The 27688-nt window shown below is 38.7% G+C and overlaps 4 protein-coding genes and 1 long non-coding RNA gene across 5 annotated transcripts; 4 read left to right on the top strand and 1 right to left on the bottom strand.

The window, feature by feature from the left end:
- Positions 1-2815: 2815 nt before the first annotated feature.
- Positions 2816-7341, top strand: LOC126623797 (G-box-binding factor 4-like). The gene is made up of 4 exons (XM_050292777.1): positions 2816-3754; positions 3889-3960; positions 5270-5299; positions 6767-7341. Exons 1-4 carry the CDS (start codon positions 3014-3016, stop codon positions 6845-6847), a joined length of 924 nt encoding a protein of 307 aa, XP_050148734.1. The 5' UTR covers positions 2816-3013; the 3' UTR covers positions 6848-7341.
- Positions 7342-12625: 5284 nt separating this feature from the next.
- Positions 12626-14400, top strand: LOC126621598 (uclacyanin-3-like). The gene is made up of 4 exons (XM_050290137.1): positions 12626-12839; positions 12929-13044; positions 13223-13639; positions 14206-14400. Exons 1-4 carry the CDS (start codon positions 12710-12712, stop codon positions 14272-14274), a joined length of 732 nt encoding a protein of 243 aa, XP_050146094.1. The 5' UTR covers positions 12626-12709; the 3' UTR covers positions 14275-14400.
- A 1403-nt stretch (positions 14401-15803) lies between these two features.
- On the top strand, positions 15804-17666 carry LOC126621474 (uncharacterized). Its single transcript, XM_050289973.1, has 2 exons — positions 15804-16173; positions 16267-17666. Exons 1-2 carry the CDS (start codon positions 16026-16028, stop codon positions 17490-17492), a joined length of 1374 nt encoding a protein of 457 aa, XP_050145930.1. The 5' UTR covers positions 15804-16025; the 3' UTR covers positions 17493-17666.
- A 697-nt stretch (positions 17667-18363) lies between these two features.
- On the bottom strand, positions 18364-21762 carry LOC126623514 (protein ROH1-like). The gene is made up of 2 exons (XM_050292417.1): positions 20342-21762; positions 18364-19355 (listed from the first exon to the last, which is right to left on the bottom strand). The coding sequence occupies exon 1, from the start codon at positions 21588-21590 to the stop codon at positions 20397-20399; it is 1194 nt and encodes a 397-aa protein (XP_050148374.1). The 5' UTR covers positions 21591-21762; the 3' UTR covers positions 18364-19355; positions 20342-20396.
- LOC126623515 (uncharacterized) lies at positions 19589-20023 on the top strand. Its single transcript, XR_007623786.1, has 2 exons — positions 19589-19730; positions 19767-20023. It is a non-coding gene; the product is annotated as an uncharacterized LOC126623515 (long non-coding RNA).
- Positions 21763-27688: the final 5926 nt, after the last annotated feature.

The raw sequence follows: 27688 nt of genomic DNA, 5'->3' as shown, positions 1-27688 counted from the left end.
CACACATAAGGTAGCCTAAGTGCAGTCCAGTAGGACAAATACTAATTATACAATACCAAAGAGATGGTACTACATTAGGTACCGTCTATTAGAACCACCGTAAAACCTGTATAATTTCCCAGAAAATAGAATATTTATCTATATCGAAACCACACTTGAAATAGTCAAATCCACATGTACGCCATGCCAAATATCTCAACATAATGAATTAAGTAAACTAGGTGAAGTAAATCAATGAAAGTAATATGTCAGCCGGATCACCTATTATGGCATGTACGGCTGAACCTATAGCTCATCAAGTATGCTAGTTTCCAAGTCAAACCACTATAGGTGGTTCCGACTCCCAGGCGGGGATGTGACAAAAACCTCATGACCACGTAACCATATCAGCTACTCTTATTTTCTCTTTCATGTTGTTCTCTTAAACAAAATAAAGCGTAAGTTACATTTTACACTCTTAGTTTTGTGGTCAATTGTAACCTTATACAACATCTTTAAAACATTTTAATCTTATACATTACTTATTATTTCATTTCAATTTTATACAACCGTTAATCAATCCATTAAATTTTTCGTCAAGTGATGTCGTGGCCACTTTTTTTGTTGACCTGGCATATAAGTGGGACCAATTGCTCCAATAATATGGTGACAACATGGAATATACAAAAAAAAAAAAGATTTCTTAAAAAGTATTTAAAAAATAATTTCCTCCAGTGCCTTATCTTTATTCTCCCTCCCCTTTGATTTGCGCTGTTCTCATCCCAAGTCTCCACCTTGCTAACATTCAGCACTAAAACAGAAAATTCATTGCAACCTACCCATCTGCAAACCCAAAACACCCTAAAATGCTTGAAAATCTATGAACTTCAAAGAATTGAAGCAAAGATTGAAAAGTGGTTTAAACCACAGAAATCCATCGCACCCCATCAAACTGTAAGAACCCAGATCTGCACCGACCAAGAATAACCCATAGCTTCTGTAAGAACTCAGAAGAAGGGACGAACTCGACTGCGTTCGATCACTATAGGACAAAAGTCGGAAGTTGAGAGGGAGGCTTCGATAGTGTATTTGGTCAAGACTTGTTGTTTCCTTTTTAGGCGGCTCCAAATTTCTTGAGGGTCGGTTTCGATTTACCTTATAAGCAGACAAAACTGACGAGGAAGAGTCTGTTGCGAAGAGGCTAGTTGGCGAGGGAATGGCCATTGCTGGAGCAGTGAAGGATTTGCGAAATCAGCGTCACGAAGTGAAAGGCCATTGTTGGAAGTCATAGAAGTGCATAGAAAGAAAGAGAGGGGTGGTGCGCTTGAGTTTTAGAGAGGTAGGATGAGAGAGAAGGAGGAGTGTGAAAATTCTTTGAACTTGGGCATAGAGCGGCCAAAATTAAATGGATGCGGGGGTAGTGGTTTGAGGAAGAAGACGAGACCTAGAATTTTAATCGGGGAAGAAGATGACACCATAATTTTATAATTATGATTTTTTTGTTATTCGTGTAGCAAAAATTTGTGTGACCTGCAATGGACACATAGGCATATAACAGAACAATTGACGGAAATTTTAACGGGTATATGAAATTGAAATGAAATAATAACTTATGTATAATATATTTTAAAGATGTATGTGATTGCAATTGCATCCAAAACTTAGGTGAAAAGTGTAATTTACCCTAAAATAAATTTTTAACAACCATTTTATATTTTCTCTATTTGTAAATTTTAATAAACATGTGCATAACATAATATGTGTAAAACTTAATAAGTAAACCTTTCCAGGTTATAAAACTTTTCTCTCCTAGTTGAGAGCTTTTCTCTCCAAGCTGAGAGTTTTCCTCACTATTTGTGTGAGGCCTTCAAACTTAAGAAAATTTGATGGCATCGATCGTAGATTCGACCAGGGTCGATTGCTGTGTCCGCCTTTCTTTCTTTTCCTTCTAGTATCCTTGCCTATGATGTTGTTTCTCCCAAATTTTTATTCCGATCTGTCCAATTCCTCAATCCTATGGGTATACCTCTTCCTGACTTTTCCTTGGTCCGATCTTCAGCCATGTCAATATCCTGTTGAGATCGTGTGTAGAGTTCGGGTGCTTTCAACACCACCACTTTCTTTTTTGTTGTCTGCCGATTCTAGAAGTGTCGCTCATGGGTTTCCACGAACTTCATAATGGTAGTTGGCTTCTATCTCTTAGTTGCCGACTATCCCTAGTTTATGGTTGTGCTCAGGTAGCAAATTAGGTTGGAGGTGGCGTCTGATGAGGCGATACTCGGCGGTGGACAAGGAATTAGATGGATTGACTAGTACAATGGAGAATGCAGTGGAAGCTTCTGGTTTCGGCTGTTGTGTTTTATTTTTGGGCCTTACCGTTTATGGGCTCTTTTTGTGTTTTTAATTTCGTTTTAGGCCAATTTTTGTTTGTTTTAGGCCCATCTTTGGTTTGCTTGTAAGTTTGTGTTTAGTGTTTAATAAAATAACCTTTTTAGGAAGGAAAAAAAAACCATAATATATCAGTGCACAATCATCAAGCCCAACTCACTAATCTGCTCACGACAGCACACAACCTTTCATCACAGCCGTCCCAGCCGTCCGTGAAGACACTGTAGCCGAGTCCACAAACATACCCAAGGGACGCCTCGTTCAAAACCGGCATCCGGCTAAACTTGCTCTACTACGCGGCCACACACATATCCCCTACACCCCCACTCCGATTGCGCCATTCCGTGGGGCCCACGTAAGTCCTATCGGGACCCACAAACCATGCAATCATAATCTCGGTACCATGGATTGTACTAGATAATTGGTCCCATCAAAATATTCAAAAAATTAAAAAAAAAACAGGTTCCGGAAAGTGGAAACTGCTTCGCTTCGCTCGTTGAAAAGGCTGCTCCTCTCTGTGCTGCGGTTCGGGGGTCTGATCCCAACAAAAAAAAAAAACCAAATCAGAACCCTAAAAATTCCAAATCTAGTGAGCGAAAGAGAGTGGACAGAGTCCCAGGTGCCTGAGAAATCGGCGACGGAAGAGATGGCTTCGTCGAAGCTAATGTCGTCGTCGTCGAGATCACAAAACTCGGATCTCTCCCGACGCCCTTCCAGTTTCTCCTCCGCTACAAAGCCCAAGCCCACCACCACCACACCACACCCGTCTTCCTCCTCTGCGCACCCCCAAACCCTAAGCAACTACCAGAACAGCATCGTTAACACGACCCCCTCGCTTCCAATCGGCTCCATGACCGCGGACGGCCTCCTCTACGACCCCACCTCCATGACCGACGCCACCCTCCTCGACACCCAAATAACCCTACTCGACGCCGCTGCAGATGTTAATGGATCATCAGCGCCGCCGCCCAAGACCGTCGACGAAGTTTGGCGGGAAATTGTGTCCGGCGAGAGTCGGAAGGAGTGTAAAGCGGAGGTTCCGGATGAGATGATGACACTGGAGGACTTTTTGGCTCGGGCCGGGGCCGTGGAAGAGAACGACATTAAGGATTTTCCGCTTGCGCCACCGCCGGAGATGGAGAGATTGAGCAGCGGAGTGTTTTCCTTCGATCAGATCCCGCTCAGCCCGTTCGGGTCGATTGATAAGGTCGAAGGGTCGATAGTTGGGTTTGGAAATGGGGCGGACCCTGCTGGGAGTGGAGGTGGGGTGGGGAGGGGGAAGAGAGGGCGCGCCGTTATGGAGCCGATGGATAAGGCGGCGCAGCAGAGACAGAAAAGAATGATCAAGAACCGGGAATCCGCGGCCAGGTCCAGAGAGAGAAAGCAGGTGTGGAATTGGGTTTTTGATCAAATGGTTTTTGTTTGTTTTCTCATGACTTATTTTGTATTTTTGTGATTGTGTTTTTGTTTTTGTTATTGTTTTGTTTTTTTTTTTTTTTTTTTTTGTTTTTTGGATTTTAGGCTTACCAAGTTGAATTGGAGTCATTGGCGGTCAGGTTAGAGGAGGAAAACGAGCAGCTTTTGAAAGAACAGGTAACCGAATTGCGCTTTGGACTGTTGTTGGCTACTGATTTGGGTGAGAAATGCGTTTTCCCACTGCGAAATGGTAGTAGAAGAGTGTGTGATCATTTGCAGAACTGAATGCTTTATAAGTTCCTTACTTTAGTAGCATTAGAGTTTGGGGACAAAGTTCGTTGTGTTTCAGTCACAATCAGTATTCAGGATAGTTACGACAGTTACTTAAGTTAAACTTTGCTACAAAACTAGTTTCCCATTTATCTGTCTCATTTTCTGAGGTTGCAGACGTTTTGTCAATTACAAGTACGTGACTCCAAAAGATTTCCAATTTGATTTGACTTGTCGACAACCGTGTTCATCTGTTGTGATGAAATTCCACTTCTATCGTATTTAAAGCAGTATGTAGTCATACTTTAAGCAAATATAGCTACTCTGCCCTATTTCGGCCCATTGAAGACTTAGTTATCATTTGTCAGAAGAGTTGTAAGTGAAGAGAGCTGCCGGGCTTCGCTTGGTTAGTTAGCCTGATAGTTAACCCAAGCCAAAGTAATGTTTCATGACCAAGCTTCATGAATAAAAGGCTTCAGTAAGGATTATGAGTTAGAAATATGTTTATAAAAATCTTATGTATATATGTACATATTCATATAATGTATATGAATACATGCATACAAAACCACTGAAGTATATACTTTAATATTTTGTTTTGCAAAGTGTAGGGATAAATGATTGAAGACTTTTAAGTACTTGACGACGTCATTTAACATGTTCAGTCCGTTATAACATGAGTTCAAGTTTTATGAATGAGTTCAATCCATCATAACTTATGAAATATTAAACAATTATCTCAATCCATTATAACATTTACTACTTGGCTTGTTGGTTCAATTGCCTATATTTCGGACTGCCTATTGGTTTGAAATGAGGAATGGGTTTGGATTTCTTGTATTTGTGCATGATGCCTGGGTTCATGAGTATGTGTGGGAGCTATATCATTCCTTTTAAGTTATCTGATTTTGATATTTTGGTTTTTCAAGTTGATGTGTAGACCTTGTAACTGGATGTTCGCATTTTACCTGTTTTTCTTCTGAGAGAAGGAAATTTATTAATAACAGACAACAAAGCAGTCCCCAAAGTACAACAAACAGAGCTAGAGGCCTAACCAGCCAGGCCAAATAGATTTCCAAGCTCAAAATAACTGACTAACTATAGTAAACATGTAAACATGCCACCAAACAGGGAGGTGTCTGTGTTTAACTTGCTGTCCTTTGTGCCTTAACATTTATTTCGTATTCCATTTTGTAACAATATATTTTTATTGCAGGCGGATAGGACTCAGGCAAGACTTAAGCAGGTACTCATTTCATTCTCGGTGCATGTAGTTAATTGATGACGCAAGGGATTGGATTTTATTAAGAACATGGTCTTTGGCTCATGGTGATCTTCTTTTAGGATAAGAAGCAACAAATTTGATAAAGTGAAAAATACAATATGAGGCAGATAGTATAGAAAATCACAAGGAAAACATTACAACTTTTTTCTCCAGTGCACCCAAAATAAAATGTTGCCATTATTTTGTAACTTATGCCAGAAGAGGTAAAGAAAACTAGAAGCCTACTCTAATGACTCTTCTTGTTGAATTATACCTTGCAGCCATAGATGTGGCATAATGTTTAGATCTTAGATATGAACTTTTTTATTGTTTCTCTGGTGGAGGCCTTGGTTTATCTTGAAATATTAATGCAGTTGATGTGGTTTTTCAACACAAATCTGCGACTCTTATAATTTTTGCATTTCTTGCCAAGCTATATAATATAATCTGTATAGAATCATCTGTTAATCCCAAAATAAAAAAACTTAACCTCTAGTTATGTTTTTTGTAATATGCAGTTTTTCTGTTATTATAAATTGTTTAGCATTCTACAAGAACATCTAGCAACACCCTCCTCCCAGTAAACCAACAGAAACAAATAATTAATTTAAATCATGATAATTCAAAAGCAGAGTCTTATGAATAAGAGTACAATGGAGGCACTATCTAGTAGGCAGTGTATTATTCAGGCAAACAGACATAGCGTGAATGCATTGTGAAAGGTTGGTCATTTATTTCGATGCATATAAAATTTTCAAAAATTGAAAAACTTATTTTGATGTATATGACTTTTTATAACTGAGAATTTTTGCTTACACCAATCTTTACAATTGTGTTTTGTTTTTAATTTCGATAAATAGCATACCCTTTGTTAACTTAAATTTGAGCATATCAATTGGAACTATTTTTAGTGTACTTATTACCTAGCACTTTACCTTAGCCAAGCATATCACCAACTTATGAGGGGATAGATTTTTATGGGGAAGCTGCTGTGAGATAGTTGAAATAGTTCGAGACCCTTTTCATGCTTGACGGAACAACATACAAACAATATGCATGGTTGCGTCTTTGCCTACATCCACGAGAGAAGACAATAAGGAAGTTTCACCATGATAAATATGATTGCGTAAAGGAACATTTCACTCCCCAAAAGTAAATGGTTGTGGTTCTCTAGATAATTTGACCTTTGGGTTTGTAGTAGTCAAGAATTATATGGCTCATGGTCCTCTGGACCATTTAAACTTGGAGTAGTCAAGACAATCAGTATGTTATAATAACACATAATGGTTTCGATGGAAGTCTTACTATGTACTTTCATGTATATTTGGATGTGGTAAGTAATTAGACGAGCAAACAAATTGAAATATTTATCCAGAAGATGAGGGACATAGTGGTTGTAATAGTCGTTGGCTATTATGCAGTTGACCTTCTTGTGTATTTTTTTTGCAGCTAATGGAAAACGTCATTCCGGTTGTGGAGAAGCGAAGACCACCTCGTGTGCTCCGAAGAGTTTGCTCATTGCAGTGGTAAGAATGTATATGGTTGATTTGTGACGTGGAAACCAACATTGCTTCAAGACCTAGGAGGAAAAAGTATGAAAATATTCGACTTGCAATTTGATTGTCTGAATTCGATAAATTCCACCTGATGATATTATCAGTCTTAAAGAGCTAGCGTGGTTCGTGGTTTGTCTTTTTGAGAGAGATTGCAATCCAAGTCACGAAGGTCATTCCTTAAGAAGAAAATGATAGCGTCAACGAGGGAGATAGAGGTAGAGAGAGCCTTGTTATGTATGTAGTTAAGAGGTGATGATAGCCTCTTTTCCCACGATTATTGATTTGAGGGTGAAGTAGAGGTCGGGATTGAGAATTAGTTTATTATGTTTAGATGGCGTATAACACCTTTCCGGGAGTATATGAAGATTGATCTCTAGCTCTATGTTTATATAAAGGTGACCTTGCATTTCAGTTTCTTGCTAGCGAATATCGATTCTTTTTTATATAAAAAAAAAGTATTGAAAACAAGACGGGGTGTGGTCGTATGCTTGTATTTCTGTTTACTTGGAGACGATATTTCCTTTTCAAAGAATGTACTTTCATGTTTTTTGAGGAGAAACGATGGCGGAAATATCCTTGTTCATTAGTTCATTTTATGGTTTACTTTTTGTTGACCTACAGAGACAGGATTACCTCTACATACATCAACATTGCCTTTTTAAGTGAATCACATTCATTCGCTAGATTTCTCTTGAATTCTTGTACACACGTTCGACTAATAAATTATGTAATGCAAGTCATGCATTGATTTGCCCAAGATTTTTTTCACTGGGAAATTTTATTTGAACCCGTAGGGTATTGAAAATGTTTAATCAACCCCTGGATTAGCGCCAAGTTTTTAGTACTTCTAAATCAGATCATATGATTGAAGATGGCTCAGTTAAGTTGTCGAGCAAAGAAAGCAATTGGAAGTTTAAGAGTGAACTAAGAAAAACTTAATTCAAACTAAGAAACAAGATTTATTTATTTATTTGTGTTTTGAAGAAATACATCACAAATCTCAGAGAAGGAAGTTCTGAATGGTATTAGGAGGGTAGAATTAAACTAAGGGCAACTTGCTGAGAGATTAAACCTAAAACCGGTGTGCAACAACATGACAAATACGCGGACATGAGCAACACGAGAGCAACTTGCATGACATAAACACACCCAGGGACGAGGTCAGAGATTTGTATAAGCGGGGATATCCTCAAACAACAAAGTCACAATTAAAAATCTCAAGAATTTAATGAACAAAACACTAATATATTAATCCATAAAGTTTTTCGTACAACATATTACATTATTTCTCGAATCGTTTTCATGTTTTGAAAGCGTTGCATAACAAATCATTACCAATACCATTAAATATCTTTATATAAAAATAATCATGTTATCATTCATCCATTGATCTATAAATTAGAAAGCTAAATTCTAAATTGAAATGCCAAAAGCAAATTAAGAAGTAAAGTCGTATAAAATACCTTGTGGAGTAAAATTCTTATGTTGAATTTTGATAATTGATTACTCGAACTCCAACTATCTATAACACTCCAAATTCAATTGAGTTTTGGTTGAATGAAAGGGGAGGAAAAATCTAGAGAAGTTGAGGACCGGAATTGCTTTGCCGTATGTGGTGGGATAAGTTTTGTGTGGATTAACGACCTAAGGTTAGAAAAACGGGGAGGCACAATTAAATTAATTGTTAATTAAATTGTCATCAGATAGGGCATTTGGGATCCAAAACGGTAGACTAGTTTAGTTGCCTACCAATTTTTTGAGTGTAATTTAATTAGGGTTGGTTATTGAGAATTGGAACTCAACCATACATTTTTTTAAATGAATAGGGGCATCCACCTCCCTAGGCATACACTAGCTCCGTCCTTGAACACACCATAATGGTGGTATTATTTTGTGTCAATTAGGCCACTCTCGTTCGCGCAAGTTGAATCTTGGACGGAAATCAAATTCACTTATATGAACAAAGGGTGGCGAGTGTGACGTTGTCGTTCTTTCCCGACTTATGAAGAGTCCCTGGTCCATGTGTGCACACATGAATTCAACTCAACAACTCAATGAGAGAAGCCGCCGATTAAGAAGAGAGCAAGAAAAGAAGTATCGAATGAGAAGCAGCCAATTGAGAGGAGAGGAATTCACGACCCATCAAACCTTTTTTTTTTTTTTCCAAAAAGAAGGGGATCAGCAGTGGCTTTACTACGTCAGTCCACTGTCCACCTTTTTCAAAGCTAGAAAGACACAAAGACATTTCAGCCTCTCCCAGATCGTGTCTTATGGTATACGAGCCTGGAATTTGTCTGTAACCACTCAGCCGTCCCGTGATGGTTCACGACCTATCAAACACAATGCACAGACAAAATGTAGGGCTCACCTCAGTCCCGTGAGTGAAATAATGAGTTCGTATTGTCACAAAAATGTCATGAGACGAAATTAATTAGGTCGGAATTAATAAATTCATCAATACAAACTATGACTTGTGCCAACTTAAATTCCTTTTACCCGAAACACCTAATTATTTTGATCTGTTTAACTTTCAGTAGCAACTAGCAACGGTGATGCTCCACTCCAACTCTATTTAGAACAGTTTTTTTTTTCTTTTCCTTTATGTATCAAGCACACTAGTTAGTACATTACATATCATAATATAAGTGGAGGGAGAGAATATATTTTTTCAATGTCCGTTGGTGTACTAGTTCGTGTTTCAAATACACTGAAAAACTTCTCTTGTTTTTGCTGATTCTGTTCTAATAAATTTGAATTTCCAGACGAAACAGAAGACAAAAACTAAACCAAAACAATCGTGGCTGTTGTATGTACTGTGTCAAATACCCAGTTGAGAGCTTGCCCATCTCTATTAGAATCAAACTTCGAGTGTGACGATCTATTTTTATATCCTTTGCTTTCTTTTCTCTTTCACTAATTTAAGTGATAAAATATAGATTCGACGGAAGAATTACTAACTTGAAAATTCTGAAAATTCACCAAACTTTCGTACTCTTAAAAATGTTCACTGAAAAATGCTACAGATTTTCTGTGACAAATAACTTAATTGTATGACCTGAATTCACAATTTGACATAAAAATATGTTCATTTTCGAGTTCAATATTAAAGAGGAGAGAGAATCCGACTCTCCCATTTCATCCTTTCAAAGTCCTTATTGCCTTTGTGTTTGTCTTCTATTTCCGTGGCGAGTGCTTTTGTAGCTTTCTGTTCTTTGGCTAACGTCCTCAAGTAGGATAGGCCCACTGACCTCATCGACAAATACAAATCAAATTTAAGGTTGCTTTTTTGCTGCATATGATGCCGGCCAGGTTTGGTCTCTGCTCTCTCTGCCTCCTCGCCACTTCCATTCTTTCCATGCAGTTGCATTATCTGACCAGAAAAAAAGTTGATGCATGTATGAAGGGAAGAAGGAAAACTCAATGTGCTTGAAGCAAGTATTATTGGTGAAGGAACAGGAGAAAGAGAGAGACTTTGAAGATCTTATTCCCTTACCACTATTTTATTGAAGGCATCAAAGTAAGAGCCTGATTACATTTTTATGGATTAAATTGAGAAATTATAATAAATAAGGCCTAAAAGGAAGTGATTTGCAGTCCTCCACCTCCCAATACATTAGTTTATTTGGGTTGAAAATAGAGACTGCAGGTTGATAATCAAAGACCTAATCATTTTAGAATAATAATCCCCATCATCTACAATCAGAGTGCCACCCAAAAGATCCCTTCACTTCTCTTTCTTTTCTTTATTTTTTTTTTAAAAAATCCTCTCTTTTATTTGCATGTAATCCAATATTCTGAAAGATAGGATATTAGATTTTCACTTATGAGTCTCGAGTTTGATTTTTTTTTTAATAAAAGGGGGATAACTGGTGGCAAACCACAGTTATTCACTCTTTCCAGGAGTCGGAAAGACTCACAGAGGCATTTCAGCCTCTCCCTGGCCACAAGTCTGGCTTCCATACCAGCAATGGGTTTCGAACCCGAGACCTCCAGTTTTTAGTTTGAAGGAAGACTCGCAATCCGTCATTTACCATTGGGGCACTAGCTCGTAGTTGAGTCTCGAGTTTGATAACTCTTCCCTCTCTTAAATAGGCTTATTAATTGAACTAGACTGATCTTGAAATAAGCTGATCATGTTTCATTTATGTTGTAATGAGTATTTTTCAAGTGCAAATTTCGAGCCAATAAATGGATGTTTTGCAAGTAAAAAGACTCTAAATATATATAACCCTTATTTTGGTTGATATAATAATTTTGTTGCTCGGAATTTTTCCATGGATTAAATGATTTATTTTAATAAGGGCCCAAAACATCATGGGTTTGAATTGCAATTATTAAAAATGGAATTGAGATTTGTTTAGTGTGTAGGTTGAAGGTAAATAGATGTGTAAAAAACAAACTGTCTAAAATTCCTTTGAATTTAATAACTTTTTAACTGGATAGGGTGGAGTGAGATCAAAATAGTTGAAAATGTTAGTTTCATAAGGTAAAATGAAACAAAACTAATTTCAAGAAGTAAATTGAAACCAAATGACAGTTTCAAAAACCTCTTTTTATTTCTCTTAAAATCTTTATTCTTTAAAAGGGTAATGTTTTTCTACCAACAAAATGATTCAACTTTTTACTGTGATAAATAAAAAGAACGTATAATTGTGATAAATAAGACCGTACACAATCTCCCATATTTATGTCTGTCATCCATTCAAACTCGTCTCACGGAAAAGCAAAGTACTACTGACATTTTACAGTCTCCATGCCACTCTCCTCCTATTAACGTTTTTTTTTTCTTTTTCACATCTTTCAAAACCTGAGGTAGGTTCTCTTCTCTTTCATTTTCTGTGTCTTTCTATTTTATATGATCAAGGTTAAGTTACGTTAGTATTTTATAATTTTTTTATAGAAATAACAAAATAAAATAAAATAATAATATAAAATGTTGACATGATTTAACTGTAACCACATAAACAAAAGAGTACATGAAGGTACGGGAAGTGGAAAGGCTGAGAACCTACCTCCTTCAAAGCCCTCCTTTCTTTGTCCTTGGCCTCGAATAATGAATCTACACTTTTTCAGACTACATTTTATAATAATACGGTAATTATATGTAAGAAAGTTAAAATACAAATGCCGCTGTCCAAATATTTTATGCTAATAATTTGATAGCATATGAGAAAATTAAAATACATGATATTACAAGAAAGGATAATTTTTATGACACGAACATTCTATTGTTATGATATCCAACGATGTAAACACATATTTAAAAATTTATTCACATAACATTGTATTATTGAAATCGATGCTACAGTACATATAGCACTAGCGGAGCCATGTTATGGGCTACCATGGGTTATAGCCCAGATAGCTTTCGGTGAAAAATAAAATTTTACATATAATTTTTGTTGATTTTCAAATGTGACACACTATATATTTAGTCACTAATCCAAATTTTCTCAAATCATATAAAATTATATAATACAGTTTACTAATCCTCTTTTTTTCTTACATCATTTTTCTCATCACTTCTTGTACATATACAAGTTTGGATTTGTTTGAATTTTAACATATATTTGTTTAATAACGAAAATCCTTGACTTATCTTGCGAAAATTTTCTTAAACCAGCTAACACTCTGAAAAATACAATATCAAATTTCTTTGTTTATAAAAATTTAAATCTTCAACCTAACTCACCTTGAAAAATTCCTAACTCTGCGATTGGCCAGAGGCACATAGATAAAAGGCATGGGTACAAGGGACTGAAGCCTCTGACTAATCTGAATAATAAACCATCTTTATACGTTGGGGTGACAGAAAATTTTAAAAGAGAAGCTCTCAATGAAGTTCTCCATGCTCGTCTTCCTGTGCTTGCTCTCTTTCCTCTTCCAGCATTCTCACTCCACCACAATACTAGTTGATGGAGTTTCAGATTGGAAAAACCCAACTGTTCATGTGGGAGACTCCGTCAGTAAGTAGTTTGTATTTGTCAAAAACCAAACAAATTCAACTACTTTATTTTCTTTGTTTTTGATTCAATATTTTCTTGAACATTTTCAGTTTTCAAGCACAAGTATCAGTACAGCCTCTACATTTTCCAGAACCAAAGGGCTTTCGATCTCTGCAATTTCACTCAAGCCACCCTACTTACCAAACCTGACTCCACCTCCTTCACGGTATATATATATATCTCTCTCTCTAAACTGGCTTGAGAATTAGCTGAACTAAATCTGTGTTTAAACTTGGGTTTTCAATAAATTAGCTTCAAAACAAGTAAATTATCATTTGGGTAAGTCATGATTTTCTCAAAGATTTGAGCTTTCTGACTGAAATTCTTGTTTTTACATTGCAAAGTGGCACCCATCACGCACTGGTTTCTTCTACTTTGCCTTCAACAATGCCTCTCTGCTCAAAACATGCCAAAACACCCAAAAGCTGGCCATTACAGTCTCCTCCTCCGCACCGCCGCCGCAAAGTTCAAGTTCAAGTTCAAGTTCACCAATCTCTCCGGAGCTTCCTCCAACGGCGGCCCCAACCCCGAAACCTGGTGGTGGAGGAGCATCTTCTCCAGTATTCCCATGGCCATTCCATCCTCGCCAAGTGGCCTTATCTCCCAGTCCACAACCAAGCGTAAGTTCTTCAGTGACGGATAAAGGCGGCGGTGGAGGCGGAATCCCATTTATTAATAGTAATCCTGCTGTTCCTCTGCCTACTGGTGAAGTGGATTCTGCTACAATACACCCTGTACCAACCTCTGGCCACCAGAGACAGGTAATAATAATACCACTGCATCTTCCACGTCTTTACTAATTGTCAGTTGATTTTAAGTTGAATACTTAAGCGGTATAACCTTTTTCGCCGTTGATAAAATTAGTTTTCGGTTACATGTCAAAGAGTCAAATTTCTACTATGTATCAGTAGGTTTGTAGTTTTTGACTTCATGGACTGAACCATTAACTTGTGCTCATTTCTTCATTTTTCTTTAAAAATTAAAAGAAGTTTAGCACATAAGATAATGGTTACCACCAGGAAAGTACGCCTAAATGTCGAGGGATTCTCTGATGCAATGCAACTAATATTTCATCTTAGTGGGGTTATTGTTTAATAAACGATTCTTAATTGTTCCAAAAGTGAACAATTTGTTTAATAAACTATTGATATATGGTAAATTGGTGACTTAAGAAAATCTCTTTTCCCAGACATATTATTATATACATGAAATTGTATGTGTATGTAGCTTTTGTATGATGAAAATGTTGTGTGAATGCAATTTTCCATTTTTTACTTTAAATTTTGATGGGAGGTTGATTGGGTTTCTTTTGGATTGCGGGTTGCAGGTGTTGGTGGGGTTATTTTCTGCTCAAATGGAATTGGCTCTATTTTATGTGGTTTTCCTGATGATGTAAAGAGAGAGAGAGAGAGATGGTATGTACTTTGTAAAATAGTCAATTGAATTCTGAGGTAGCTAGTTTAATCTTTGATTAGAGTATTGTAATGATGGTTTGATGAGTCTAAAGCACCTGCTTTTTTAAGAGTGATGATTATACACCTTGTAATGATTGGAATTTTTTATCAATCTGTCGAAAACACGGTCCGGTACATTAAGTGTCGTAATACAAAAGGTTGGAAAGTTTTTGTTTAAGTATCCAACTATTTTTATTATAACACAGTGTATCAAACCGTTTTTTCGGACCACTGAAAATCTATCGTAATGATGCTCTTAGATTAGAGTCCCTACTTTGGAATTCATTACCACTTTTGCTGCTTTAGTTCTTGGCATGCAATCAATCGCTAATTTCTCTCTTTTTTTATCCCCATTTTTTATCATGCTCCTTTCTCCACTTTTATTTTTGGAGGAATTTTATTTTAAATTTCAAAAGTCACAAGAGCAATGACCAGTTTGAGCAAAGTTATCCCAGATCAATTGAGGACTTTGGATCCCTCACAAACACAAAGGCACAACTGATTAAATTAATCATGTTTTACACCATTTGAATAACTCTCTCATGACCTGTGATCCATTTTCCAAATAAATTTCAAGTTTACAATCTGAACCACCCTATGTGGATATGTGGCTGGATGAGTGGAGCTGGTGGGCATAGATAGTATCTGCATACTACTACAGAACATGAAAAAAAAGAGTCATTTTTCTTAGCAAACAAATTGCAATATGAAGAATGTCGATAAATTTTCCATTCACTTGATCTGACAGTCGGAAATTAAAAAAGGTGTGTGGGAGGTAAAAATTGGTGTGTAGATAGCACACCCCCTTTCTTTTTTATCAAAAACAGAGGGAGTTAGGGTTCAAACTTGAAATCTTTTCCAACTCAAGTATTGTCTGTTAGTAAATAATACGTTAGTTGGCCAAAACGGTGTTCACTTTCATTTGTTTGACTCCATCCATGTAGTTTAACGGAACTCTACGACCGACCTTGCCACCCATCTTACGACCAAAGAAAAAAAATATTCAAGCCAGGCCTGCCCCCTATATTCAGGCTCCCACCCACCCCTACTAGTTTCACTCACCCTTCTTTATTTTTACTCAATGGAGAAATTTTTCAAAATTTTCGGTATTTAAATAGGTACTTCACGTGTCATAATATAAATTGAGGGACACTAAAAGATATATCTTTTCCTCTGCTTGTATTAGGACATGTGGAGTATCGCTTAAGTTTCCAACACTTGAAAAAATCTCTCCACTCACTCGATGAGTCTTGACCGAACAACCACGTGTTGTGAGCGTGCGGGGCGAAAGACTCCTCTTGTGAGTAGTTTAAAATTAAATATCATCTTGTCAACAATTAATTAAATTTGATATTTATCAAGCTTCAAGAATAACCCCAAATTTGATTAAGGCCCAAGGGCTATCTTGGCAGTTGCATGTTTTGGCATAAAAAGCAACCGTTGGCTTCCCGCCGAGGCAAACAACAATAAAACGGAAAGCAAGGGATTTAAACTGTCGCAGCCGCCCTTAACAACAAGCAATGAATATGTGCTTGCTTTGTTCATCTGCTCACCCTAACAAACCATTTTTATTATGTTTTATTTGCTCTATTAACATGCCCCTCATCCATTCAATAGCCACATTCTCCTACCCCTTTTTATTAACTAAGATTTGAGAGTTTCCGAAATTGATTTCTAACGCGAAAAACCGCCAATGGATCTAGAATTAGGACTCAAGATCACCCATACCGTAGAAGATCATGTCTCCTCTGCCAACTTTCAGATTGCCAAGGACAGATCCGGTCCTCTTTTCGTGTCTAAGGAAACCGAAAGCATGTTCATCCTCACCGGCCATCTTAAAGGTCGGTACCTTTTCATTTATCTTATTAATCTGTGCTCGCGTAGTATTTGCGTGTGTGTTTTTGTTTACGAAACTAATTTTTGGATAAATGCAGGTTATAGAAGAGAGCGTGTGTATATTGACATAAATGAAGATGGGACGCAGATTGGCATCAGTGGGGAGAAGCCAGTTCAAGAGAAGGTGATGTCAGGATGGATAATGTACAAGAAAGAGGTGGAGATAAGGGGTTTCAGAAAAGTCTTTCGAATTCCGGATGGAGTGGTTTTGGATCGAATCAAGGCCAAGTTTAATGTACACGAATCAAGTCTCACGATCGTCATGCCAAAATCAGTGAAAGGAATTCGCGGGGTTGGGATCGAGGAAGTGAAGGAAGATGAAGCGGATACAGGGAAACAGCAGCTAAAACAGCCTTCCGCAGCTGAAGAAGTCCCTGTAAAATATGGTTTTAGGGGAAAAATTGAGGGGGAAATTGGTGAGACCGAGAAAACGAAAGTAGAAGAAAATCGTCGAACTGATGCGAAAGGGGTTGATGAAGATGGCTCCAAGAAAGAAGTTGTAGCTGATGGAGTCATCGGAAAGGACACGAGAGGAAGCACAGTTAAGGAAGAAGCTAAAGATTCAAAGGCTCAAAGTATGCAACACAGAACAAAATCTGTTTCCGAAAACAATGAAGAGTCAAAAGTTGCAAAGGTAGAAGAAGCTGATGTAATTCTGAAAGAGAAAGTTGGAAGAAAGGAATTCGAAACAGATCAAACTGTAGCGAATAGAGTTACGAAGAGAGAAAATGCTGAAGTAACACGTGAAGTTAACAAGCCTTCACAAGAAAATCAGGTAACTGCTATGCATGACACAGCAAAAGAAAACTCTTCTGAGCTCCAAAAATTGGAAGCGCCTAAGGCAGGGATTGAGGAACACGTTCGAAGCAGACAAGAGAGCAGCGAATCATCAAAACAAACAGAAGATACAACAGCTACACAACAAGAAGCGCAAGTTCAACGCGAAAAGAATGCGGATGGAATTCGTAGAGAAGGGGATGCAGTTCAGCTACCAAAGCACGAATCCATCAAAGAAGGTCAGGGAAGCGGAGTTCAAGAAATAGCGAAGAACGAAGAACACATCAAAGAGAAGGATGAGGATGAATCTTCCGAAATGGAGGAACAAAGTGATGTGGATGATAAGAAATCAAGTGATGATCAAGAGAAGAAGGATGGTATGGAAAAGTCCAATCTGCTGTGCTCTCCTTTTATAATCGCAGGTTCAGCACTTATTGTGTCCCTGGTGATGCTAGCAATCAACAGGATTAGAACTAGAAAAAGATAGCTTCTAATCTGTGTGTCTCCATGTCCAATGATATTCTAAGCACATATTTCTTTCCATCAGATAATATCGTTTGTTAAAAAAAAAAAATCTTTGAAAGTTGAAAGTTATATGGTTTAGTAGTGTTATTTTTTTCCCCACTTATAAATGAAAAATTAAAAGATCAACTTCTATGAAGGACGATTTGAATATTAAAATGGTATGACATTATATACCGCAATCGTAATTAAATAAACACATTAATAAATTCGTATTAAATTTGTTATTCACAAAAATCTAATCATGACATCTCATACAGAAATTTCATGAAAGCTTTTACAATTCCACAAAGTGATGATTGAATAAACCCCACCTATGTTATGTTATTACATTTTTGTCCAAAACGATCGGTGGGTTTGAGTTTTAAAATTTGAGTCTACGTATTAGAAGAGAAAACAATATGTGCATTATACTTTATACATATTCGGAATCAAAACTGCAATGTGATTTTTCTTAGTTGAATAACATTTTATCCCGTTTAAAGTGAGAACTTGTATATAAGTTTCAAGTCTTTGATGCATGAGACAGATTCAAACTCAGACTCAAATATAAGATAAGTAATACTATCCACACACCTTTATTTACATTCCACACACTTCTCAATTTGCAACCATCGAATTGCATGAATTGAAGATATCAAAGGATAAAAACTTATAGGGAGTGTGTGAAAAGTAAAAAGAAGTATACAGATACCGCTATCTTATAAGATTTAAGTCCAGATTAAATTTTTAGTACATTGAAGATGTCCTTAGTTGTTAGTGGCAACCAATTAAAGGCACAAGAGCTGGCTATTGGCATTTATGGCTCAACAGCTAACAAGGAACCCAAGAAGGGATGCATGTCCAAAACACCATAAATTCATAAACCCACCTTCCAAATACATGCCATATGAACTCCATCAAATCAATACAAAAGACAAAAACTAGCTTTTAGCGTTTAAACCCTACATTTAGCAACAGCTCACAGATGGCTACCCTTTTTACAAATTCGGAATTTGGAAAATTAGGGTCAACTCCTCTCCTCTGGCAGCCTCTCATTTCGACGAGGTAGGTATGCACTCTGCCGTCGCCTGATGTTTACAGGCTACCAACTGCATTATCATTCCTCCCCCTTCGACTTCAGGATAAGACGGTGACGGATTGCCCGAAAATCTATTTTTATCTAAATAATAGCTAGAGGAAATCTTCACAAGACCGATTTTAATCGGCTTAATTCGATGCACACGATTAGTTATGCGTATCTCGTGCAAAGTCAAATTATGTTCAGTCGCCCACTCACGCGTGAGCGAATCCTGACCGTTGATGCATTAATGGTTAGGAAATGCTCCCACGTGTACAGGCGATTGATAACAACATGCAGTGCCGGTTATGAGTAGTACCTGCTATCCTTGCGAACTGCTACAGGATGGGACTGCTTCAATGTATTAAAGCTGGCATTTCGCTAGACTGCTCTCAGTGATTACATCCGTAGGTGGCGATCAAGTAGAACCCTGTACACCAAGTAGCATCGGTAGGAAACCTAGTATTTTCGTGGTATACCAAAAGGAGGCAAGGTTCATAGAGCAGACGACTCAGAGAATTCGGTTAAGTATAACATATATATGCTCAGGACTGTAGTAGCAACGGGATTTTGCTGGTGAAACAAGAAGCATCTTCAGTAACTTTGGAAGGGAAACCATGACGCCAAAAGCGATGGAATTGTCTTGGCAAGAATTGGAACTCAGCCAAGGGAATGAATAAATCAAACCCTACAAAGTCAACCAAACGAAATTCACAGAACGGATGAAATTCACGGACGTCTTCACATGACCGAATAATAGTCAAATTCCTGCAAGAAAAAGTGGGAAGATATGCATGAATAACACCAATCAATCAATCTCAGCTTCACCAAAATAGTCAGCAATACAATAAGCCTAACCTAACTGCATATGGAAGTCAGCAGAAACGACAGCAATCGTTATCATATGGGGAAAGTTGGAGCTTCGATCTGTGCTTAAAGCTGCACATTCAAATAATGCAAGCAGAAAATTCCAACGACAACCGAACAGCCGATTTGTTTTATTTGTTCTGTCTATTCTCTTAAGCATTGACCAATCAAAATATAACTACCTAATTATAATCCAATTTTGAAGAAAAAGAAAGGGTTGTAATCCTTATACACAAGTGCTGCAAAGAGACTAAATTCGGAATCTTTGATGATTTGGTTTCTCCGCATTGCATAATTTGCTTGATAAAAGAGCGAGCGAGCGAGCGAGTCATTTTCCGACACTGTAGTGGAGAACGTGGACAATAAGACACAGACACTCAACCCAAAAGAGGAGAAACAAATGATTTCGCTTGCTTACTCTAAAAGTCAAGTTCATTACAAGCAGTTCCTATGTTGGAATTCCCCTCCCCGTAGTTCGAGATCAGATTAGAATACTGCTCAAATCGATGAGCTGAGAAATTCATCCTACAAACCCTCCAATATCTCTCTCTCACGAACACACACACACACAAACAAATTCAAATTCCCAATTCGCATCTCACGATCACCAAGTAGCAGAGAAGAAAAGAAAAATTGATGTAACAATTGAACCAAAAATGAGAAAGAGCAGCAGCCAGAAGCATGCTGAGGAATTCCATTACACAAAGGCAAATTAAATCAGCAACAACACAAACTAAAGGGGAAGAAGTAGAAGAAAAAAAAGGACCTCCACGGAAGCCGGTCCATTTGCATAATCCTAATTTCTATACACAATATATATGGTGATTTGCTGATCCATTGAGTGATGACTAAATACAATGAAAAAAAAAGTCATATCTCCTCCTTACCCAATTTTTATTGGCGCCAAAATCTTCTTCTTCAATTGGCAATTGATTTCGATGATCATTCGGGGTTATTCATTCTTCCGAACGAGTCCAACCCCTCCGTTCGGCTTTTTACAATTCCATGGAACACCTCCCTGACCTGCCGTTCCAGAGGATCTAATCCCTCCTTAATCCCCTGGCAGAGGCTCGACAGTTCCTGCACTCTCTGCCTCACCTCCCTCTCCTTCTCCTCCGCAAGCGGGAAGTGCGCGGAGTCAGCCAGATCGCCAATCACCCGAGAGCACCATTCGATCTGATGAATCTCCTTCAACAATGCGCAGGCATTCCTCCTGTCTCGCCGCTTCGACTCGTCCATAATCCGCTCGTGCAGAGACAGCATTGGCCCCGCCCATGCGAAGCTCCTCGGCACGTTGAAATGCACCTGCAATCCCCTGTCCTGGCAGGGTATCGCCGCCACCAGAGCCCACATTACGAACAGCAAAACCGAATTGATTGTGAAAACCGCCGGGGCCAGCCCACTGGAGGCCAAAATTTCATTGGGCCTCGGGGCGTATAGATTGTTCCCGATTGCTTGGAGCTGCCTCGCGGCCGACCACGACCTCGAGACGCTCCAGGACAGAGATCGGAAGTGGCCGAGCGACCGGTGCTGCTGGTGCTGATGATCCTTTGTGTTGTTGTTTCGGCCGAAGGAGCGGTTCCGGTGGGCTACGGTGGTGTTGGAGGAGTCCTTGTCGTCGAGCATTGCGATGGCTAGGTCGACGAGGGCCTTCTTCGCCCGGCGAAATTGGCCCTCGCCGAGCGTCCTGTCCCGGTCTAGCGCGACGAGGACGATGTCGAGCAGCTTGAGCCACTGGCGCATCTGCTCCATTCCGTCGCGGATGGCGTTGCAGACGTCGAGGGCCTTGACGTGGCGCTCGAAATAGTCGGAGATGTAGCGGTCGACGGTGGGTTTGGAGATGTGGGTTTTGGTAGACGAGAGGATGAGGAGGGTTTTGAACTCCTGGTGTATGCGGATGAAGGATTCGAGGAGGTCTCGGAGCCATGGGAGGGAGAGGACGTCGTGGGAGGAGGAGGAGAGGTTGTGGAAGCAATCGGCGACGTGGGTTTGGAAGGAATCGAGGTCCAATCCGCCACTACCGCTGCCACCTGAAAGGCCGTGACTTTCCATTGAATTCAACTGATCGCGTCTGAGGCTGAAGATTGACCTTCCGACTTGATTGGAACCAGCTGACGAGTATTCCGTCGCTGGCATTTCTCTCACAGTCCAATCCAATCCAACCCAACCCAACCCAATCCAACCCAATCCAATCCAATCCAAATTCAATTCAAATTCGATAGGATTATAAACATGTAGAGAGAGAAAGAGGAGTGTGTTGGGATGAGAGAGAGAGGAGAGAGTCTGCGTTTTATGGAGGGGAAGGGATGGGGGTTCGGGATAGAAATGAGATTAAGAGTTTAACCATAATTAGTGAAACTTAATTACTTTACTGTGCGCTAATTAACTTTTCTTGTTTGCTAACGGGGAACGCGAAGAGTACACGGGGCGGACACGGTGGATGTAAATATTTGGAGCTCCACACACTCCTTAATCTTGCTTTTCTAACTTTTTCCTTAATTTAAGATTTAACCGCGGATATACGAGAGAACGAGCTGCATCTGGGCCGTTGATTTTTCTGTGTTTACTTTTGGATCGCCGAGGGTGGGGGCGTGGTGCCAAGTGGGGGACGAGGACGGAGTCGTTGCGCTGAGTGGGTGTACACGTGGACGGTAGAGCTGGGTCTTTGTAGGCGCGTAAATTGGAGAGGAGAGGAGAGGAGAGGAGAGCAGAGGGAGGGGGACGGATGGATATGATTGACTGACTGGGTCCTTCTAGAAAGTGGGTGAGACGGAGAGGGCGGGACCGAGGGTTATGTGGGGCCCAGGGAGGAGACGATGGATGACGTATGTCATTTTTTTTATTTTGACGGAGTTGCCCCTGGTTCGTAGAAGAAAACGTCAAATTCCTGTCTGCATGCTACATTTTTATTTGTCATTTTTCATTAAAATTAAATTTTTTCAAGATTTTTTTGTTAGCTTTCCTTTTAAATTATCCAACCAAAATAAAACACAAAGTTTGGATTTTTCCATTTTTTGTCCGCCAGCACGAGATTGAGTTTGGGATTGGGATACACATGCTTGGTTCTTGGAGATATAAAGTAGCTGTGCATAATAATTTTATAGAAATGTTATTAACAATCATATGACTTCAAACCTATACCCACGGTAGAAAGATCTTGTCGGAGCTTTCAACCCTACTCAAGTAAATTAAAACGAAAGCTAAGTAAATGATAGATTACATCGGGCAATTCTTAAAATAAATATATCATAACATGATCTTAATGTGAAAACCTTCACCTTGCTTGGAATGCATGACCCCCTTATACATTTACATCATTGTATTTTAATGCCTTCCAGTGTGATTTTCCAACTCCTTTGCTACATGATAAGCACTACCAACAGGAAAAATCACCTTGTACTAAAAAAGAACCCAAAGAAGGTAAGAACTTTTGTAGAAAAAAAAACATTTTTAGGCTATTTTTGGAAAGTAACTTCCCATGCAATGCTCCATTTTCAGTATATTATTTCTCCAAGAATCCGTTTTGAATATTTAATTTTTTAGACTTTTGCCGAAATTTCAGCGTGGTTAAATAAATTATTCCTCCTTACATCATGACGTCATAGCATCATTTTATTGTACGAACTTTATAATTTGAACTGTTCATTTCTCTTTATTGAATCTATAGATCATCTCATAAATATTTATTGATGTGAAAACCGTTTGATCATTTATGTAAATTAAACAAGTTGATGGTTGATCATTGGGATATTACTTGTTAGTACCATAAATCATCAATTTGTTAGACACATATAGATCGGTTGATCATAAAGATATTACTTATAAACTTACTTATAAACATAAGTGTCTATTTGTTTGACACGTATGAATTGGTTGATCAAAAACATATTACTTATAAACATAATTGTCTATGTGTTTGATAGGGTAAGAATTGGTTGATCATAAAGATATTACTTATTACAATAATTGTCAATTTGTTTGATACATATGAATAACTAAACAACATTCCAATTGAATCAAAACCTCTAGAGAACCTTTGAATGATGATTAAGAGAATAAAAAGTTTACATTAATAACAAAGAATGCACCTCTAAACAAACCTTGCTGGAATTTCAGTGCGGTACAAGGAAAAAAGCGAGCATACTTTATATTAAGGATACTATTTTGTTATTTACATGTAAAGAATTATTTCTCCTTACATGACGTCATAACATCATTTCATTGTACGAATTTTATAATTTGAATTGTCCAATTTTTTTATTGGTATCTAAAGATCATCTCTAGAATATTTATTTTGATATGAAAACCGTTTAATCATTTATATGAATTAAACAAGTTGATAGTTGATCATTGGGATATTACTTGTTAGTTCCATAACTGTCGATTTGTTAGACACATATAGATCGGTTGATCATAAATATATTACTTATAAACATAATCGTCTACTTTGTTTAACACTTATGAATTGGTTGTTCATAAAGATACTACTTATTACAATAATTGTCAATTTGTTTGATACATAAGAATAACTAATCAACCTTCCAATTGAACTAAAACTTCTAGAGACGACCTTTAAATGATGATTAAGAGAATAAACACTTTAGATTAATAACAAAGAGTGCACCTCTAAACAAACCTTTGTTGGAAAAAGTAGGGTCTACTTGCTATATTAAATCACATATAAAATCAATAAAAAATTCATGCAATTATATATCACAATAATGCATGCCCATGAGTAACCAATGTTAAATGAACATGACATAATGAATTAGAAAAACCTAGAAAATACGGTCAAGGCAAGTGTTGGACACTTTGTCCTTAAGACAAGTTTATGCCCCACTACGGTGCTTATGGTTAATCGGCGCATGTCTCCCAAGATACAACGACCACGTCCTTGTAATAGTAGCACTCCAAATCACAAGGCTTCATAAACCACGATTGTGTTGAAAACTCTCTCATATGGACTCAATGAGACTCTAATATTTAGTGCACTCTATGTATGATTATATAAACGAATGAAAAGTCCTCATAGTGATTATAGGGGCTTCCCTATTTATAAAATGTGAGATACATTTTTGGAAAGCACGTGATTATTCATGAAGAGTCAAAAGTTGCAACACTTCATTTAAGTAGACATATCTTTATAACAAAAGGCTCCACTTCTAATTTTCATTCAATTAATAAATTTAATATAATAATAATATTATTAAATTTTCCAACAACTTTGCCGAATTTCAACACGGTACAAGAAGTAAAGTGCATCTGAAATTTGAGCATGCTTTTTATTAAGGATACTATTTGGTTTTTTACATGTAAAGAATGATTTCTCCTTACATGACGTCATAACATCATTTCATTGTGCGAACTTTATAATTTGAAATGTTCATTTCTCTGTATTGTTACCTAAAGATCATCTCTAGAATATTTATTTCAATATGAAAAACTGTTTAATCATTTATATGAATTAAACAAGTAGATGCTTGATCATTAGGATATTACTTGTTAGTACTATAACTGTCGATTTGTTAGACACATATAGATTAATTGATCATAAAGATATTACTAATAAACATAATTGTCTATTTGTTTGACACGTATGAATTGGTTGATAAAAAACATATTACTTATAAACATAATCGTCTATTTGTTTGACACGTATGAATTGGTTGATAAAAAAACATATTACTTATAAACATAATCGCCTATTTGTTTGACAGTGTATGAATTGGTTGATCATAAAGATATTACTTATTACAATAATTGTCACTTTATACGATACATATAAGATCTAAACAGTCTTCCAATTGAATCAAAACTTCTAGAGTGACCTTTAAATAATTTCCTACTGTTTAGGCCCAAAATAGCAGTTTGGGCCGAGGGAGGTATTACTTTCGGCCCGGGAAGACTACGGCGAGAAAGTCATGGGGGCTTCAGCTCATGGGCTTCTAGGCCTAGATCGGTTAAATCAGAGTGCAAGTCGAGTCCTAATACAATAGGGACCCTCGACGAGATCAGTAAAACTAGAAGGCGAATCCGGCTCAGTTAAGGACTAGATTCGTAGTCCTAGCAGAGGTAGGACTGATTGAGGTAACGTTAATCCGGAGAAGGAAACCTAGTTCGAATAGGATTAGAACTCGGGCTCGGTGTTCTGCTTCTATAAATACAAGACATTCAGCAATGGAAAAGCCCCACAAAAATCAATACAAAATTGCCCTGCGCAAACTCTCACAACTTGAGATCTTTTTCTTTTCCTTTTTCGCTGACACATCTTCCGTTGGCATCAACAGCACTGTGGAAGCAACCGGTGATATCTTAAGTCGGCATAGATAGCTCTGTCACCGTAGAGTCGGTTGGTCTCGCAGTATCTTCCGTTGGCATCAACAGCACTGCGGCGAGAACGGTCGACTGCCTATCCAAGTCTCGGTCGAGAAGGGTTTTCGAATCCTTGTTGGTCGAGGTCATCTCATTAGCCTTCTCGGCGAGGTGGGGTGTTACAGTTATTACATTCGGCACATTGAAAGCCGAATTCGGTTCGTGAACTTCGCAAATTAGCAGCCTTGTCTTCAGGCTCGAGAGCCCAAGAGGCCGAGAATTGTTCCTTCCTCGGCCGCAATCGCAAGACACAGAAGTCAGCAGCGCGCTCAACGCAACATCAACAAATTTACTCCTCGGCCGAGCCTCGGCCGACGAGTTGGCACGCCCCGCAATCACCGAAGGACGTAGTTAGCTTAGAATATATTCGGCCTGCGCGCCACGTAGGTTTTGTAATTTCTAGGGTCAACATTTTGGCACGCCCGGTGGGACCCAGTGCTAAACTACGAAGTTCATGCCAATTGAAACACGATCGGTAAAAAAAAAAACAGCTATGGGAAAGTCGACAGCCGATTTACCAAGTCAGAGCATAGGACAGAGTGTGCCACAGGCGCAGAATCCCCTTAGCATTGGTACACCTGAGTCCACGAGCGCGACTCGCCGAGAGAGAGAACTTAATCTCGGCGGTCAACTCCGTGGTTTAGAGATCCCAAACAGAAACACATGCGTTCTCAATGAAGGGATAATAGAGGAATGTGATGAGGATGGTGGTGAAGGAACAGACCCACCAACGAGGTCGTTCCTCCGAAAGCGACTGGACGAGCAGTCTCGGTCAGTCGAGCAGACGTTCAGTCGAGGCATTGACAAGCTGCAGGACGCGATACTCAGTGCCAATGATCGGCAAACCAAACTGCTCGAAATGCTGGTTAGCCAAGTTGGTGGCAGCAGGCCTTTCGATCTTCGCCAAACTTGCTTACCAGAAAACAACCCGGCACCGATTGTACCGGCCGGGCCTATTCTTGCCCCGCTCAAAACAATTAACTTAGAGAAGGGAGGAGGGTCGAACAGTAGGTCAGACGGGACCGACCAAAGGGTCGAAGCAGCATCTGTTGATATGACCGAAGTTCAGCGGATGATCGACTCCGCTATGAAGAAAGGGCCGAAGTTTCCCAAGTTTATTCATCCATACCCAGCTTACGTTGAGACGTTTGGATACCCGAAGGGCTTCAAGATCCCAGATTTTAGTCTTTTTGCTGGTGAATCGTCCCTGTCTTCGTTGGAGCACGTGGCTCGTTTCACCGCGCAATGTGGAGATGTGAATAGTGATTTCCACAAGTTACGGCTGTTCAATTTTTCATTGACCGGCTCGGCATTTGCCTGGTACATCAATCTCCCGCCTAATTCCGTCCAGAACTGGGAGGAGTTGGTCGAGAAGTTCCACGAGCAATTTTATCGGCCGGGGATGGAGATGTCAGTTTCTTCATTAGCACGGATGGCTCAAGCGTCTGATGAGTCACCAATGGATTATCTTACTAGGTTTAAATCGGCTAGGAATTGGTGCCGAGTGCCCTTACCCGAAGTCGAATTTGTCAGACTTGCTTTGAATGGTCTTGACGTCGAATACAAAAAGAAATTCTTGGGGGCAAATTTTCGGGACATGTACGAATTGGCCCAGCATGTCGAGCAGTACGATTATTTGCTCCGCGAGGAAAAGACTTCGAAGACTCCAACTCGGGGAACGATTTACAAGAACCCTACTGTCAATTATGCATCAACCGAGGATGAATGTGTTAGTGTGGATGCGGCTGAGATAGTAATAGATAAACCATACATTTGCAAGGCATTAACTCAGGTTGATTTTAGAGAAGCCAAAAGTCGCTCGGCCACTGAAGGAACATCGAAACCGTCAGAGGTTTATACTT

The sequence above is a fragment of the Malus sylvestris genome, chromosome 5 (assembly GCF_916048215.2).
Source record: "Malus sylvestris chromosome 5, drMalSylv7.2, whole genome shotgun sequence".
NCBI classification, from domain to species: Eukaryota; Viridiplantae; Streptophyta; class Magnoliopsida; order Rosales; family Rosaceae; genus Malus; species Malus sylvestris.
Note: the sequence above shows the minus strand (reverse complement) of the source record. Positions and strands in the feature narration are given on the sequence as shown.